The 16,044-nt window shown below is 38.8% G+C and overlaps 1 protein-coding gene across 8 annotated transcripts in view; it reads right to left on the bottom strand.

The window, feature by feature from the left end:
- Nucleotides 1-16,044, bottom strand: part of CDH8 (cadherin 8) — a 222,286-nt gene that overhangs the window by 101,112 nt on the left and 105,130 nt on the right. For all 8 annotated transcript variants that reach the window (XM_006016421.3, XM_025214370.1, XM_006016422.2 and 5 more), the window contains one exon: nt 11,325-11,444. In XM_006016421.3, the coding sequence (XP_006016483.1) occupies nt 11,325-11,444 (120 nt within the window). The remainder of the gene's footprint in view (nt 1-11,324; nt 11,445-16,044) is intronic.

Genomic DNA, 16,044 nt, shown 5'->3' with positions numbered 1-16,044 from the left:
TTTCCCTAAGTGTTTTATTAAGACTAAACTTCCATCTGGGTCATAATAGTTTTAATAACAGCTAGCCATTAAATCTTCACTGTGGGAGAATTACCTCCTTTTAAATGCTCTGGGGGTTTTTTAAGCACAAAAGATTGCATTTTTTATGTTGACTTTATCAGGATCTGCTAATTCTGACTTCCTCTATATAAAGTGGTCAATTACTGTACTGTCTGTATTACACTCAGGTGTACATACATTTTTAATAAAAAGTCATTACATTTATTACACAGTTCCTTTGGGTTAGGAGCTTGCAAGCCTAGTTGTCTAATTATGCTTGGAATAATTTGTACTTTTTAATTGGGAAGCTAGGATTGTGCATGCTCTACTTCCCTGTTCCCTTTTTTTTTTTTTTTGAGCTTTAGAAGAAAGAGGGCACAGCCTGCTTGTTTGTTAAACAAAAGATGTCGGACAAATGCTGTTTTATTATGTCTCTTATGTACTGGCATCTCTATATGAGAACAGAATATTTATTTTTTAATTCCAGTATATTTTCTCTTCATTGGTGTGGCTGCTTTCTGTACCAGATTTTGCTTAAATGGGCCATTCAGGTCTTCCCTTGCATATGAAATAATATATTCTACTTTTTGTTATGTGATAAAAATCTCTCATAGTAGGAGTATAGTATATAGAATGCAATACATAATATTCATACATAGGATTGGCCTCTATTTGGGATTCATAGTTGTAGGGGAATAAGTTGTTTCTCTTTTTACTTCTCAGCTATGCAATTAAGTCATTCGGGGGCAAATACTTAAAGGTACCCAGTGGCGGTTACCCTAACTAAAGGTGAGAATAAATGTGAAGGTTTTAAGAGTACAGTAAGGCAATTAACATTTTGCACTACATATGGGAACAGTTGTTCTCTATGGCCAATGAGGAAAGGACACGAAGAAATCAGTTTAATTTGAAGCAAAGAAGATTTAGGTTGGATATTGGAAGGAAACTGTCTAGCTGTTAATATAGTGAGATACTGGAGAAGGTTGCCTAGGGAGGCTGTGAAAATATTCTTCACCACAGAATATTAAGAACAAGTGAGACGAGCAGTTGTTTGGGATGGTCTAGGTATACATCATCCTGCCTCAGTGTGGGGCTGGGACCAAATGATCTTTGGATGTCCCTTGCAGCCCTACATTTCTGTGATTCTAAACCCTGATTCCTCAGGATTACATGTTATTTCTAATACTGCTTAGCATAATTGTAATTGTCCTGGATATCACAGGAAGAAAGACAAGGCACCATCTGTGCTTTGAATAAAGCAGACCTCCTGTTGAAAAATATAGTATGTGCTCATGTAATTAAAAACTGTATTATAATGCATACATACATTTGATAGGGAGGAGGGGGAACACATTTGTATAAGTGACCGTAATTCTGACATTTTCTAACTTTGCAGTGATTGACTTGGAACACTTAGTATTTTCTTAACATAGGGCTTTCTCTGTAATTATAGAAACTACAGACAGGCAAGGTTGGGATCTGAAAGCTGCCAACTTAAAATTTGTATTTTTATCATGTGTCTAGAGAATGGTAGCAGAGTAGATAGCATCTTGCCACTGGTTCAGAGATGTAAATTCTGGCTTTACTAAGGAATTATTCCAAAGGAGGCTGCCATCAAGCCAGCTGTCAATGGATACCTTATTGTTTGAGCTGGGGAGGTCACAGAGGCATAGATATAAAAGCTGGTTATATCAGTCCCACATGTACTACTGACTGTGGAAGAGGATGAATGTTAACCAACCAAACCCAGACGGATGGCTCTTCTAGGCTCAGGCAGACCTCAGCTGACCTATCCAAATCCTTACACCCATCTATATCTAAATGCAAATCATATAAATCTCTCATTCTTGTAATACTCTATATCAGTCCACTGCTCTTTTCTGGGAGAGAAGCCTCACATGAGCCAAGGTTTCATGGGTGTAACAGGTACTTCTTCCGCAGTGCATTTCTGTGGGTACTGCTAATTAAAGAACATCTAGTCCCTGCTAATAGTTCTTTCTGCTGGAACTACAAATTGGAGGGCCTTTAATGCAGGCAAAGAGGACCCATTCCTAAGTTTTGTTTCTCAGCACCAGAGGCTGGAATTGGCCTTTCCTAGTTCCTGAAAGAGGGATCTGAATCAAGTTTTCTGGATGTGACCAGGCTGTCCAGACCCTGCTTTACATTTCTGGTTTATCCCTAATTCTATTTATCAAAGCAAATCTACCAAACAAAATTAAGTAGGACACCAAGGTAAATTAAAAAAAAAAACAGAGCTTCTTCCTTCAAGTCTGGAAAATACCTTGGATCAAACAAACCTAGCAGCACTGAGATATCAACCCGAAATTTGAGTAGTATGACTTATGGTACTAATAATAATCTAAATACCAACACAACAACAACAACAATAATAGTTATTATTAGTAGCAGTATTATAACACACATTTAAGAGGCAGAAACCTTCATATTCAAGTCCCTCTTGATCATAAGTCATTCTGCTTTTCCAACTACAAATCATCTAACATGTTTTCAAACATCTCCAAAGAGGTTAAATCCTGCCCTTATTAATATGAAAAGACAGCTCTTCTCTTACTGCTGCTGATGGCTTCAGTCTTTCAGCCCTTAAGCAGAAGAGTTGTCCTTTAGAGTCCTGAACAAAAGCAAGGACTGCAGGATGGAGCCTCAGGTCTTTTGCACTAGAAATCTCTCTACAAAATTCTCTCCCTACTGGGTCATCACTAAATCAACTTCCAGGATCTGCTAAGGAGGACAGTTAGCCTTATAAATACCCTAGCACATCTCCTAAGGATAAAGAGAGCTTAGTATACAATGTGAGGAAAAATGGCATGGTAGCTTTGAAAATGTAGGAGTGCAAGTGCATCTTCAGAACTGAATCTAGCATTGTCAGACCAAAAAAACCTATGGTACGTGTAGCCACAACCAAACTTTAGCTGCCCCATTTTAATCTAATACCCTATAGATTCCAGCAAAGGTACTCTGTACTAACAACAATATAATTGTGATCAGTGCAACTGTGATTTTTCCCTTCAACGAACAAGAACTGGAAAGACGATGTGGAAAATAATCAGTGTTAGACTCATAACAGACATCTCTACTAGCTCTCTCCCCATGGCTGATTCAAAGACTAAAAAAATAAATAAATCTTGTAAGACATTTATTCCAGGAACACTGATATTGAGAGGTGAAAAACTGTGTTATACTCTTCTCCACTACTCAATGGCCCTAGGTTTAGGTTACAGTCTTCTGCAATCTTCTAAAATGACCAGTTTGTACCACTGTATGTGTAGTTGTAATACTGAAATTGTTGGCAATGGGCTTCACACTTTACATGCCTTATTGAAAGGAGTGGGTCAGTTTCTACTTTTCTGAAAACTAAGAGGTCAAATTCTGCTCTCAGTTGCATAGGTGGAAATCCCATTTTTTCAGCAGCTGTTAACCCTGTGCAACTGCTGAATGTATTTCCATGCAGCAAAATTAAGGTGTCACTACAGAGCATGCCAGCCACAAGTGTAAGCTCCCCAGAGATCTTGAGTACATTCCCTTGTAGCCTGTCCTACTGGACCTTCATTATTACTGTCACTTGTGGTAACACAGGTCAATGAGCATGTGATTGAGCTGTGCTTGCATTTTGTGGTGGGAATAGATTTGGTCCAGAATGCCCCACTACAAGAACTATTATAATAATTTGTTTAAAGGCAAATTTAAACCTGTGGTATTCAGTAGCAGTACTACACAGCTGGTAGCTCAATCCATGCTGTGAACAAGTCCTCTCTCTACACCAGGGCTGGGCAAAATGTGGCCTGGGGGCTGGATGCGGCCCACCAGGCCATTCTATCCGCCCCACGGGACCCCTAAAAAATTTAGAAAATTAATATTTATTTGCCCTGGACTGCCTGTCATACAGCCCTTGATGGCTTGCAAAAACTCAGTACACGGCCCTCTGCCCAAAATAATTGCCCACCCCTGCTCTACACAAATCCCGCTGGTTAATTTAAAGTATTTAGAAAGCCTATATTGAACATTTCTCATCTCCCCTCCCAGACAGTTCATTGCACTTCCCTCTTTGTTGCAGATTGTTTCTTGTATCAAACCTCAATTTTTCCATCTCTCTGTCTATTCTGAGAGTGTTACATTGCCATTTTATCAGGCATAATTAAAGAAACCGTCCCTTCCCCTCTCTCTTATTAACACCTCTCAAATATTTGTACTGTGATTTCATATCCTTCCTTAATCACCTTTTATACACTTTATACAAATTAAGTTCAATCAAATCACATGACATGTTGCATTCTTTAGTGGGTCTCACCTCAGCTGCCCTGCTTTGAACTTTTTCTAGGCTTTCAATAGCTTTTTTATAATGAAGGAACTTATATCTGCATGCAGGATTCTCAGGGCATTTAAGTATGACTATATAATGTAACATTATTAATAAATTGGGTGATTTTCAAGCTTGACAGGAGAAATAAATTGTCAGAAACATCTGCAGTTTTGGAGACCTATAATTTATGCTGTTTGTGATTATAGTTTATTTGTTTTCAGTTGTACTAGATTCCAAGCAGCAAGGCAGAATGGGAGGAGGAAAGTAAAAGAGCAAAGAATCATAAGGTGCTGAAATACAAGAGTCGGGCCTGATTATCTGCAGGCAGTTTTCACACATTAAATTTGCATACTTATTTACATGCCCCAGCTTGAAAACCACCAAGTATCTCAGGGAGGGAGGGATATGGGGTCAAATCTTAGCCTTCACACGCCTCAGTTAAACAGAAGTAGCCACATAGGGTATGTACAAACATTTGCTGCATCTGGCCTATGATTGTGTGGCTTACTTTAAACCGTGTAATGGTAGACTGGAAGCGGTGTGTAGCCACTGGCTGGTGCCAGGAGCTGTGCAGGGAGCCTGATGCAAATAACTCAGGGTGGGAGAGGGGTGGGCAGGATCATGCGGGGGCTGGCAGTTCCATGGAGGGGGCTTGCTGGGATCAGGGGGCTGTTAGGTCAATCCAATTGTAACATCTGTATGTCACTATAACTTCAGTTTTTGACACTTACACGGAGTTCTGGATACTATTCCTTCTATGGTGAACTAGGATTGCCCACTGTGCACACCTGCAAGAAGTAAAACAGAAGAGGGATTGCACAGCTTTTAGCTTAGTAGTTACGGCACTTGCTAGGGAAATGGGAGAGTCAGGATCTAAGCTCCTTTTGCCTAGATGGGACCCAAGCCTGGATCTCTGGGCTGTCAGTCATAAGCTCTACCTACCAGGCTGTACGCTTCTCACTACACTGGGTGAGTTTCTCATTAGGAACAGAGGTCAAGGCTTCTAGCTCTCTGCACTGAGAAGGGACCTTTCTCTTCCAGGGCAACATCCTTCTCACAGAAATGCATACTTTCTGGTTTCTACCCTTCCTTCCGGCCCCATACATCTCCCCTTTTCAGCCATCCAGTGAGCTAGCTTCAAGAGAAGAGGAGGACTAGAGAAGGGTCTATGCAGTGCCTAGCCTATAGCCTTAAATCCAACCAGGAAATTTATCCTGATGAGGTCAATTTATGCTAACCCAGCAGGCACTCCCATTCATATCAGCTGACTTGAATTCAGTCCTTCATTTGCTTATTGAAATCAAAGGCACTTTTCATTCAGCAAGGTATTTTTCAGCACAAATACTGGGAACATAACATAGCCTTCATATCTTAGGTCCTCTGCTGAGACTTCCAGCATGAGTGTTAATTGCCAAAGCCGTGTTTTCATATGAGCCCCCCTCTACTACAAACTACATTAGTTTCATACCGACCAGCTCCAGAGTCGAAATGACATTTGCTCACTAATAATCAGAGCTAAATTCAAGCTACTGACCTATACATGCTTGCCCCCACAGGAAGCATTCTCAACTCTCTAAATCTCCTGAGTTGTATTTTGAAAATGTTTTATTCAATCAAGCTCTGACCATGACATTCTGTGACCATTTCCATGGCAGCAGCTTTTAATATTCTTTTAAAACTTGTATTGCTTTATAAACATAATTTAAGGGTTTTGTTTGAACAACACACTGTCTTCTGCTATATGAAGGGGATGACTTACTTTGCTTCATTCATGTAACTATGTTTCAAAGATGGTGTAGGAGTGACATTATTTCAGTAAGTTCATATGAAATGTAAATAAGTCAGAGTTGAAAATATATTTCTTCTGCCATCTCAATATTGTGGAACATGGTGTCACTTCAGATTATACTCCATTATGATAATCATATTGTAAAACTGACTGATAGGATTTAATATCCTTGGTAAAACTGAGAAAATGAATACTGTTTTTGAGCTACATCTTGGAACCCTAGAGGAAAAAAATCAGTGCAACCAAGAGCCTGTAAATTATTGAAGAATAGATGCAATTTGCACACCTTTACAAATAATTTTAGAACTCCAACTTACAAGCAACTAATCTGGAAAAATTAAGCTGCCTCTCCATACTGGTTTGACACATAACAGTCATGATTTTTGGAGGTTACATTTATTTAGTCCAATATGAGTTACATCACTAATTTGGTTTCATAACTGTGTAAGTCTGACCTGTTAAACATAATTTCCATCTTTGTTTTAATATTTTTTCCCAAACTAATGAACCAGCAGCTGTGTTAAAACTCATCTCTAGAAGATGGTGGAAAAAGAGGGAAGAATTACATCCATAACTGAAAAAAGGTGTTCTCCCCAAACCATAAAAATGACATTTAATGGAAAAAGAATCCCTAGATTGCTTTCTGTCATGGGCATACACCTATATAGCAACATTTGCAAATTTGTAACTGAACAAAATACTGCACGTGTCTGCATTTTTTTAATGCAAGGTAATGGAAAATGACATGGGTCATCTGCCACTAGTTATGCCTGCATATCCATCAGTATGGAAGTGCTCCAACAGACAAAATAAAAAGGGGTATCAAAGTCTCAGCCATTGGTCTGAGATCCTGAAATCTGTTTGTGACAGATAGGTGGGTGTAACTAACAGGGGTAAGACTCCACTTGGGGCAACCTTGTGGTACAGCAGGCTTCACATACTCATAGAGCCAGGTCTTGTAGCTCCATGCCATTTTTATACGAAGGTCCAGGCAGTGCAGAATGAATTCCAGGGAGTGGGCTGGCCAGTGAAGTGTTAGGAGGAGATGTGACTAGGGATGTTTCTGGCAATTCTGCTCTTCTGCCACAGCCATAGGCTGTAAGGACCATTGTAAAAGAAGTACAAATGAAGGTAATGCTTATCCAGAATTAAACCTGAACAGAAGAGGAACAACTACGACATTACTATAACAGTTATTTGCACAGGCGTGAATCTGGCCGTATATGTCTGTGTGTGTCTGTGTGTGTGTGTGTATACACACATATACATACACACACATGTGTGTGCGTGCACACACAGAAACACATTTTTGTGTGTGTGTGTGTGTATACACACACACACACACACACACACATATATTTTGTATACACACACACGTGTACAAAATATGTGTGTGTGTATACATATGTAGATACACACACACACACACACACACACTTTTACAGCACCTGCACTTGCATATATGTTTGTTCATCAGCAAAAGAATGTTTTTTTTATCTGGAAAACAGCATTGGAGAAATGATATCTGTTTCAAGTGTCTGCACTACTTCAAACATACTTGAAAGATTTTGCATTTAACATGGATGAGTAGAAATATAATCATGGAGAAAATGTAGAAAAGCATTACTCTGCTTGAAGTATTGTCTCCTTTTGCAGGATTACCTTCAAATTTGCTTCTTTTTTAGACAAAACCCTAGTCTAACCCACTCAGCTAAGTCAATATGGTTGCCCATTATGATATTCAAGCGCGTCCCAGGAGTTAAAAAGTAAAACAAAAAAGAAACTACCATACAGATTCTCATGCACAGGATTAACAGTACCTTTGCCAAACCTGTTTGGTAATTTGTTTTATGGGGAAATGACTAGTTATGATTGCTTGCGTTGCTAGGGTTGGAGAAATAACCCGACTGTCTACTTTCATTCTGCTTTCTCCTTTAAAGATGCAGGAATCTTATCTTTGTTAATATGCGCCCCCCACTCCAACTGTTCTTGTTAACAGCAATACTATTCAAATTGTAAAGCTACTGAACTCCAGAGATTCGGTCATTTGCATGTTTTATGCATCACTACCTCAGGAAGGTGAAATTTACAATGCCACAAACGGCTCAGAATTGTAGCTATAGTTGATATATTACTATTGGCTTTCCAAGACTTCATGTAACAGCCCATAAAATTGCCCATGGTATGTAAATGATATTATCATACCTATTGCTCCCAAATACTCAGATTACAAGAAAATCTGCAGCATATTTCTTCACCAATTTCTAAAGGCAATTCGGCTCCTTAGAACAACTTCAGGTCCAGCCGGCAGTCTGCTGATTTAACCTTTACAGTTCTTGTGTAATGGGAACTCTGTAGTTTGTATAGACCCACACCATTTTGATTTGCAAATAAACAGAGCATTTCTCTCTTTTATAGGAGTACACTGGTGGTGTTTGTATGATTTAGCATTCATGGTTTCCCTATGGGAGTGAGGATCTACCTTAATAACCCTATCTATAGTAAATCCTGCAATATTACAAATATAAAGCAATGAAAATAATACGCAGGATTATCTGAAATCTCAAGCCCCATGTAAAAATGGGCCTCTCAACTCCCATGTCCTGGCAATCCCTTCATAGGTAGAAGTATGGAGGGTAGAATAGAGTCTATGGGGCTCCACTTATCACAGTGGTAGGCAGAAAGTAGGAACGGAAAGGATGGGATTATGACTCCACCCCTAACATACCGGCCAACATAGCTGTGCTCATATAAAGGGTCACGTAAGCCATACCACATATACCACATGCAGCTCTGGAGAGAGGACAGAACCAGGAACCAGACTGGGGATAAATGAGAACCCACACTCCTTGGGTCCACAGTAAATTGAAGAACTAAACACTGCCTCTAAGGGTTTGTGGCAGGGTTTTCAACTGCATTTTAGAAAAAAATAATTTACCATTTTTTTTAATGCTGCTGCTCACTGAATTTTTGATAACGGAAAATTAAGATGAAAACTTAATGGTAGTGGAACAGGAGAGAAATCATCATTTACAGATTCACAAAAAGAGTCTCAGAATTTTCACTAGCTTTTATGACCATAAAACCCTGGTTTCTTGGCTGATAAATTCTCATTTCACTACGTTAAGCAAAATTTTAAAGGAAATAAACCTAAGGCAAATTCACAAATTTTCCGGTTTGGGATATGTGCCATGAAGATCATCTTGAATAAAAGTAATGGGCTGTCTTTTCCCAGGATAAAGCTTGTGTGTGTAAGCTGTTGAGAAATGCTAAAGGACAGGAAATGTGTGCTGTGAGCTGTTCCTTGGAAAATAAGACATTGGTGATGGGAAAGGCCCATTAAATCATCTAATGATATCCATCCTCTCACTTATACAGTATTGTTGTATGAAGTTAAATCATCTAATGATTTCCATCCTCTCACTTAAATCACCTAGTGATATCCATCTTCTCACTTACGCAGTTTTGTTGTATGACGTTTAGTACTTTGTTCAGTCTGATTTCAAATATTTCCAGCCTTGGGAATTCCACTGTTTCCCTTGGGTAATGATTTCACTGCCTTATAGATCTCACTGGTTTTTTCCATGATATTCAGACTAAGTTTTCTTTTTTCTTCATTTCATTCTCCTATTCCTGATATATTCCTTCTTGGAGTCCTGTAAACTTATTTGTCTTCCTAAAAAGATTCTGATGTCTGAGGCAGACCTTAGACCAAATGTCAAATTCAACACGTTACCAATGTATCTAACTCAAGTCTTACTATATACAATAATTTGTAATATCTGAAGTGTGAAAGGTATAATAAAAAACCAAGCCATATATCCTAAGATCATGAACGGGATTCAGCACAGTTAGGAATTTGCTCCTGTATATGCTGTTGCTTGATGTTACAGGTGTGATCTTTAGCTTGGATAAGAAAACTTTTTCCTGAGAAGACAGACTCTCCCCTATGTCACTCATAGGATTCTCGCAGCTGTTATTTTATTACATTATGCTCAGATTTTTTTTCATAGAGTTGAGATTCACATGAGACAATTTCTAGAACCATGGCTGCTTTTGATCTCTTTTTCAACCCCCGCCACTCCCCTCCCAAAAATACATTATTAGGGTAATCTTAATATACAGCAATTGCATATAGCAATAATATGGATCCACAGATGCCTTTACATTTTGACATACTTGATGAAATAAAAATGATTTTTCCTAGGGCAAACTATATGAAGCCAAGCAAAATTGTTAGTTGAGATGAACTCTGATTCATTTTAATTGAGCATAATTTAATTTTTTTTTTTTTTTCCTGTCCAGACCTTCTGTGGTGTGCTTGGAAGATTTCTTATTATGCACAAGGTGTGATACGTATGTTCTACCCTTAAGCAGCAAAGTTATTCAGGGCATTTGAGGGTCTCCTAAAATTAGATATATTTTTCTTCTTCTGAGACTAGCACAATTGAATTAACTAAAATCAGCCTGCATTAGCAAATAACTATATGAAAAATAATATCAAATTGCCTAAAAAAAAGTATCTAGAACAGATCTAAATAGCTCTGCTGTAAATGTGAGAAATGCAAAATAAACAATGAGAACTTGGCTTTATTAGCAATTGTTTGAGACGACCTGCATATCAAACACACATTCATGGTGCTTTCTCGAGTGACTGAATATTCATGCTAATAAAACATTATATCACAACTCAGTATAATATTCTTTCCCTTTCTGGATCCCTCAGATAAAACAAAAGTCAAAATATTTCTTAACATGAAACACAAAGTAGACTAATTAAAACAAAGCTAACTCCACAGTCTTTACCCAGCAATGGTACAATTCTCTGTTACTGAAAATTACATAGGATTCAGTCAAATCTTCAGGACAAATTCTGCAGCCTCTAGGTAGTTGTTAGCCATACAGCACTCACATAACCTTGAATTTTACTTCAGTAACTTGCAGCACTGGCCTTCATTTTACTGTCAGTGTCACTCATTAACATAGGGTTGTTTTTTTTTTACTTTTGCAACATCAAACCATGATGGGAAATGAGTCAGATACTTGTGAATTACAAACTGACTAATGCCAGCAAACACCTACTTATGCACCATCTTTAAATTTGCTTGAGTAACATATGCAAGCACCACTTTTGCTTATGTAAATATAACCTAGAGATTCATAATTCAGGTCACCCACCTGTGTGTGGTTCAATTGAAAAATAAGGCTGTCCTTCCAAAATGCTATAAACCAGCTTTGCACTGTTTCCATAAACTGGATCATCTGCATCTGTAGCTGTTACTTTAGTAACAAAGGTACCTAGTTAAAAAATACATACATATTTAATTAACGTTTCAGGTTTTCCCACAGATATGTGCATTTCTTTATTTAAAAAATCTATTTGCTTGAAGTTATGCAGAAATATTTGAGGTAGGAGATATTAATAAAAGGGAAAAAAGTCATCAATCATGACTTATAATATTTAGTGAACACAGTCAAAACATTCTCCTTCAAAAAGAAATATGCCACCACACCAAAGTCCTATGTAAAGAAAAACCTTTTAAGTAGCTGTATTATTTAAGGTTCCTTTGTAGAATACATTTTAAAGCTTCTTGTTAGATCCATGTAGACTTCAAGCATTTGCAAAGGAATCATATCAAAGGGATATAAAATACAAGGTTAATAATACAATATAATATGTTGCATTTAAGTTTTGAAAAAAGCACATTTGAAAGAACCTAAGTTACAGTGGCTGCATAGAAAAGGAATAATAAAAAGGGATTTTCTTCCTTTCCTTGGCTTCCAGCAACAGTGATGGCTTCATGTGGACAGAGCACTGACTATTGTCTCTGAAATGAGTCTCTATCACTGAGGGGGGTTTACTGTCCAGTCGCTGGTATATATTTTTTCGGTAGCTTGTCCAAGAAAGCAAGCAAAAGGCTAAGAAATTATTCATTGCATTTCTTAGATTACACTGTGGCTTCTGATTGTGAGCAAGGCGCACCAAATGAAATTTAAGCAGGCTCCATTACTTTTGGCATAGACTTTTGGAAAACTTAAAAATATGCTGATGATGCTAATTAAGCTAATGCATACATGATAAAAACAATATCTAGTGAAGGAGAGAAATGGAGCTGGGGCAAGGTTTAACCCTGAATTATGTTTCCAGTGAGCTGGAACATGTATGGAAGGGGAAAGAATTACAGCACCCATCAAAACATGTACCCTTCTCCAAGTCTATTACTATTGCCTCCTTACCTCATTGTGCTGTTAAACCCAAATTATACCTGGCTGTTAAATAGGAGTGTAAGAGTAGAGGGACTCCTTTCACCTTTTCCCCACCCTTCACTTCCTGTCCTTGCCACATGTGAGGGAGGCATGTAGCTGCCAAGTTTTGTGCAGCTCTGTGTATGTTTGCATCTTTGTGATGATTTTGCATCACCTATAACACGTAGGCTTCTGGCCTGCACACTTTGTCTCATGTAATAGCTGGGGTGAGAGTCAGGGTTGTAATATAGCAAGGGTAGTGCTAGCATAGGTAGAAGGAGGCTACCATTCACTGCCTCTCTGTATGGATGGTAGTGGGGCCAGGGAGAAAGGTGAGGCCTGTCTGGGGATATTTAGATATGGGGATGGTATGAGGAAGGAAGGGGAGAGAAACAGCTAGATGGGTTTTAGGATGCTTGAGAGTCCTGGGTAGTGAAGGCTGTGGGAAGTGTTGTGGAGATGGGAGTTGAAAGCTAAAGAAAATTGATTTTGGTGAAAATTGGAAAAACAAGAAAAGGGGGAATGGGAGTCCTTGGTAACTGGGAACCCAGCAGCTTCTTCAATCTCTGTAACTTCCTAGAGATCCAAAAACTCCCTAATGACAACATGATTTAAATCTCAAATGACATGGGTACCAGGGGAAAGAAATAAGACTGATGGGAAGGAGCTGAGCACACACAGAGAACCTCGCAAGAGGATGGAGAGGGACTCTCTAAAATGGCAGACGATAGGAGGATGGCACACAGGGAGGATGTGATGGAGGAATGCAACAGGCTTCTGGTATGTCTACAATATGCTTAACCCACAGAAGCAAGAGCCTGCCACCCTCTCGCTATTTGCATTTAGCACATATCTAAATCTGGAATTGGCTTGCTTTTTATCATTCAAATGCTAGCAAGAACCTGTCAGCCTTGCCATCGTGCAGGATGCAAGCTGTCAAACAATCTGGTCCTCCCCTCTCGCAGGGCGCCACCCTCCCAACAGGTTGCATGCCACACATTTCCCAGCTGCTGTGTGACAATGTGGAAAGAGACAGAGATTAGTGCATACCTCAATTTGTTTCTAGTTAAAATAGCAGCAGAGATGTTTTCAGTCACTTTGGGGAGTGGCAGTAGCTGTGAAATGTGTGTTTTGTAACCTGCTCAAACAGCAGGGGTGTGCTCAGCACAGCAGAAGGTGTACACGGGAAGGGAGAAGATACAGCTCATTCACAGAACAGCTGAAACTCTTGCCGGGCTTCTAACCTAGTGATGGTTCCTTTCTAGGCTCATGATATTCCTCTGCACCTATAGCTCTAACAACAAAAACTGTGGACATATTTGAGAATGCATTATGCTCATTTTGATCTGGACTGAAAGGCTTTTTCTTTGTTTAAAAAAGTTTGTTTTTGTTGTTGTTAGGCAGTTCGAAATATTTGGGACGTCAAGTCGACTCTGTCCTTGTTTCACCTTAGGACTTCTCAAGGACTCCAGAAATATCTGTTCTGAGCTCACAGAGCTTAACTGGATGATGGGGATGTTGAATTTTTGATAAAGGCATCCTTTATCCCAAGTGTTCGCTAGGCATTAAAGCTGAATATGCCATAACAAAAATCAATCAGGTTTTAAAATTTGCTTCACTATTCTGCAGCAGAGAATTCTGCCTCCTTTTTCTTGTGATACAGTAATTTCACCACTTCCCCTGTTAACAGAGAGACCTAAATTTCTTGGGTTAAAATCAATCAATCAATCCATCAAAAGCACCCATTTTGTGCCAGTCTATAGAAGGGGAAAAGGACCATGATAGAGGGAGAGAGAGATTGTACTAATGGGAAAGATAAAATAAGTTCAAAGTCCCCAATCCCATTCTCCATGTTACAGCCTCCTTGATTAACAGTTTGCCATTCTCTGAATTCCAAGATTACCTCTGTTTTAGGCATATTTAACATCCCAATTCCGTCCACTTTTAGTGTGGAAAATTATTTGCAGCAGATGTAAATAATCAGGGCACAAAGAGTTATTTCCACTAATGAAATGAATGTCACAGCAGTTTAAATTTTCTGTACAAATAATAGTCGTGTATTCCTTAATTTTTCTTCCAAACTCTGCCTACATTCAGGCTGTGGCAGCTGCGAACTATGCCACATGCACATATGTAGCTCAAATTGACACTAACTGGGAATGTATGTGCTTAAAGGAAAAAAAAACCCTTGTTCTGCTACCGCTGCAGAGTATTCTGCCTACATCAGAGCCAGGACAGTTCCACTGCACAGGGGAAAGCAGGATGCTGACAGAGCCTGCAACCTGCTTCACTCTCATGTATTAATCCGTGTTTGGGCATAAAGGAACATCCTGGAGGACTAGTAAATCCTTGCAGACAGGGGGCTGTAGCAGCCCCTGAGGCTAGTGCTGCTCTGATATGTGATCTTTCAGACTCCTTAGGTCTCAGATCATGACCTTGGGCTCTGAACTTTGAAACAGCAGTTTCTTATTGCAATTTTACACTAAATATAACTAAGTAAATCTGTCTTCATATACCACAGATGCATGCCTGTCCATTTTTTTTTCATTTAAAAAAAGAACATTCTACATTACGAAAACCCCAAGGTTGCATAACAAAGCAGTCATTACCTGCTTGTCTTTTGAAAGTGTCCCAAATTCTATCCAGAAAATAAGCAACCAAGGCTGTCTGTTTGTCTGTAATTTTGACGGCCTTTGGCATGTGTTTGTTTCTTTGTCAGTGTTACAACAAACTCATTTAGCCAGAGAATATAAATTTGAAATGATGCCATTTTTACAAGAAAGCCAGTATTGTAGTCCAACTCACTGGTGTCCTAATTACAATAATATAGAAGTTTGATATAATCCAGTTCAACAACATAATGGTTGTTTCCCTTCTTTTTGTGTGTATGTACCTGGTGCTGCCTTATAACACAAATACACTTCTAGATAGATCTGCGGGCAAATTTTAGCATGTTCATTTTAAAACTTTCTGCATCTTTCCCAAGACACATTTCTGCAATGCTAATGACACCATGATTAAATATGGACTGCAAAGAGGTTCAACAGATTTTAATTAATGAACACTTCTAATGTGATTTAACTATTAACCATCGCTGATTGTTTCACTCTGTTAATGTCAGGTTTCATAGTTTCCCCTTGCAACATGCTAACAACTAGAGACATAATTAACAATAAAAGTATTTTTTCTATGGGTAGGTAAGAAAGCCTGTGTTTGCTGACAAACTAAGATTAAAAGCCTTCATAAAAATAAGATGTGCGCGCTCGGGTAATGTCATTCTGCTGTTTTGGCTATGCTTTTTATGTGCAAGTCAGGATACAGATTCTTCACATTAGTCAGAAAGAAAAATGCACATGCTGCCACGGGGAGTAGAAAAACAAAGATTCTGGTGTGGCAGTGAAATGTGTGTATTGGAAAAAAATAAAACCTGTATGTCCTGGAGGACTGAAGACATAGTCAGCATCTTAAATTTACATGAATCCATATTCAATGAAGCAACCATTTTGTTGAAATATTGTAATGGCTGGTGAAAGTAAAGAAATGTGACTGTATTGTAGTCTGGTGGGACTATGCTTTCTTAGTTTCTCTGGGAGTTTGGGGGATGGGGGGAGAGGTTGTTTTTCTTTTTTCCTTTCCTTATATACTCTTTACT

This window comes from Alligator sinensis, unplaced genomic scaffold (genome assembly GCF_000455745.1).
Source record: "Alligator sinensis unplaced genomic scaffold, ASM45574v1 scaffold349_1, whole genome shotgun sequence".
In the NCBI taxonomy this organism is placed as follows: domain Eukaryota; kingdom Metazoa; phylum Chordata; order Crocodylia; family Alligatoridae; genus Alligator; species Alligator sinensis.
The sequence above is the reverse complement of the archived record's forward strand: the minus strand, read 5'-3'. Positions and strand labels throughout refer to the sequence as shown.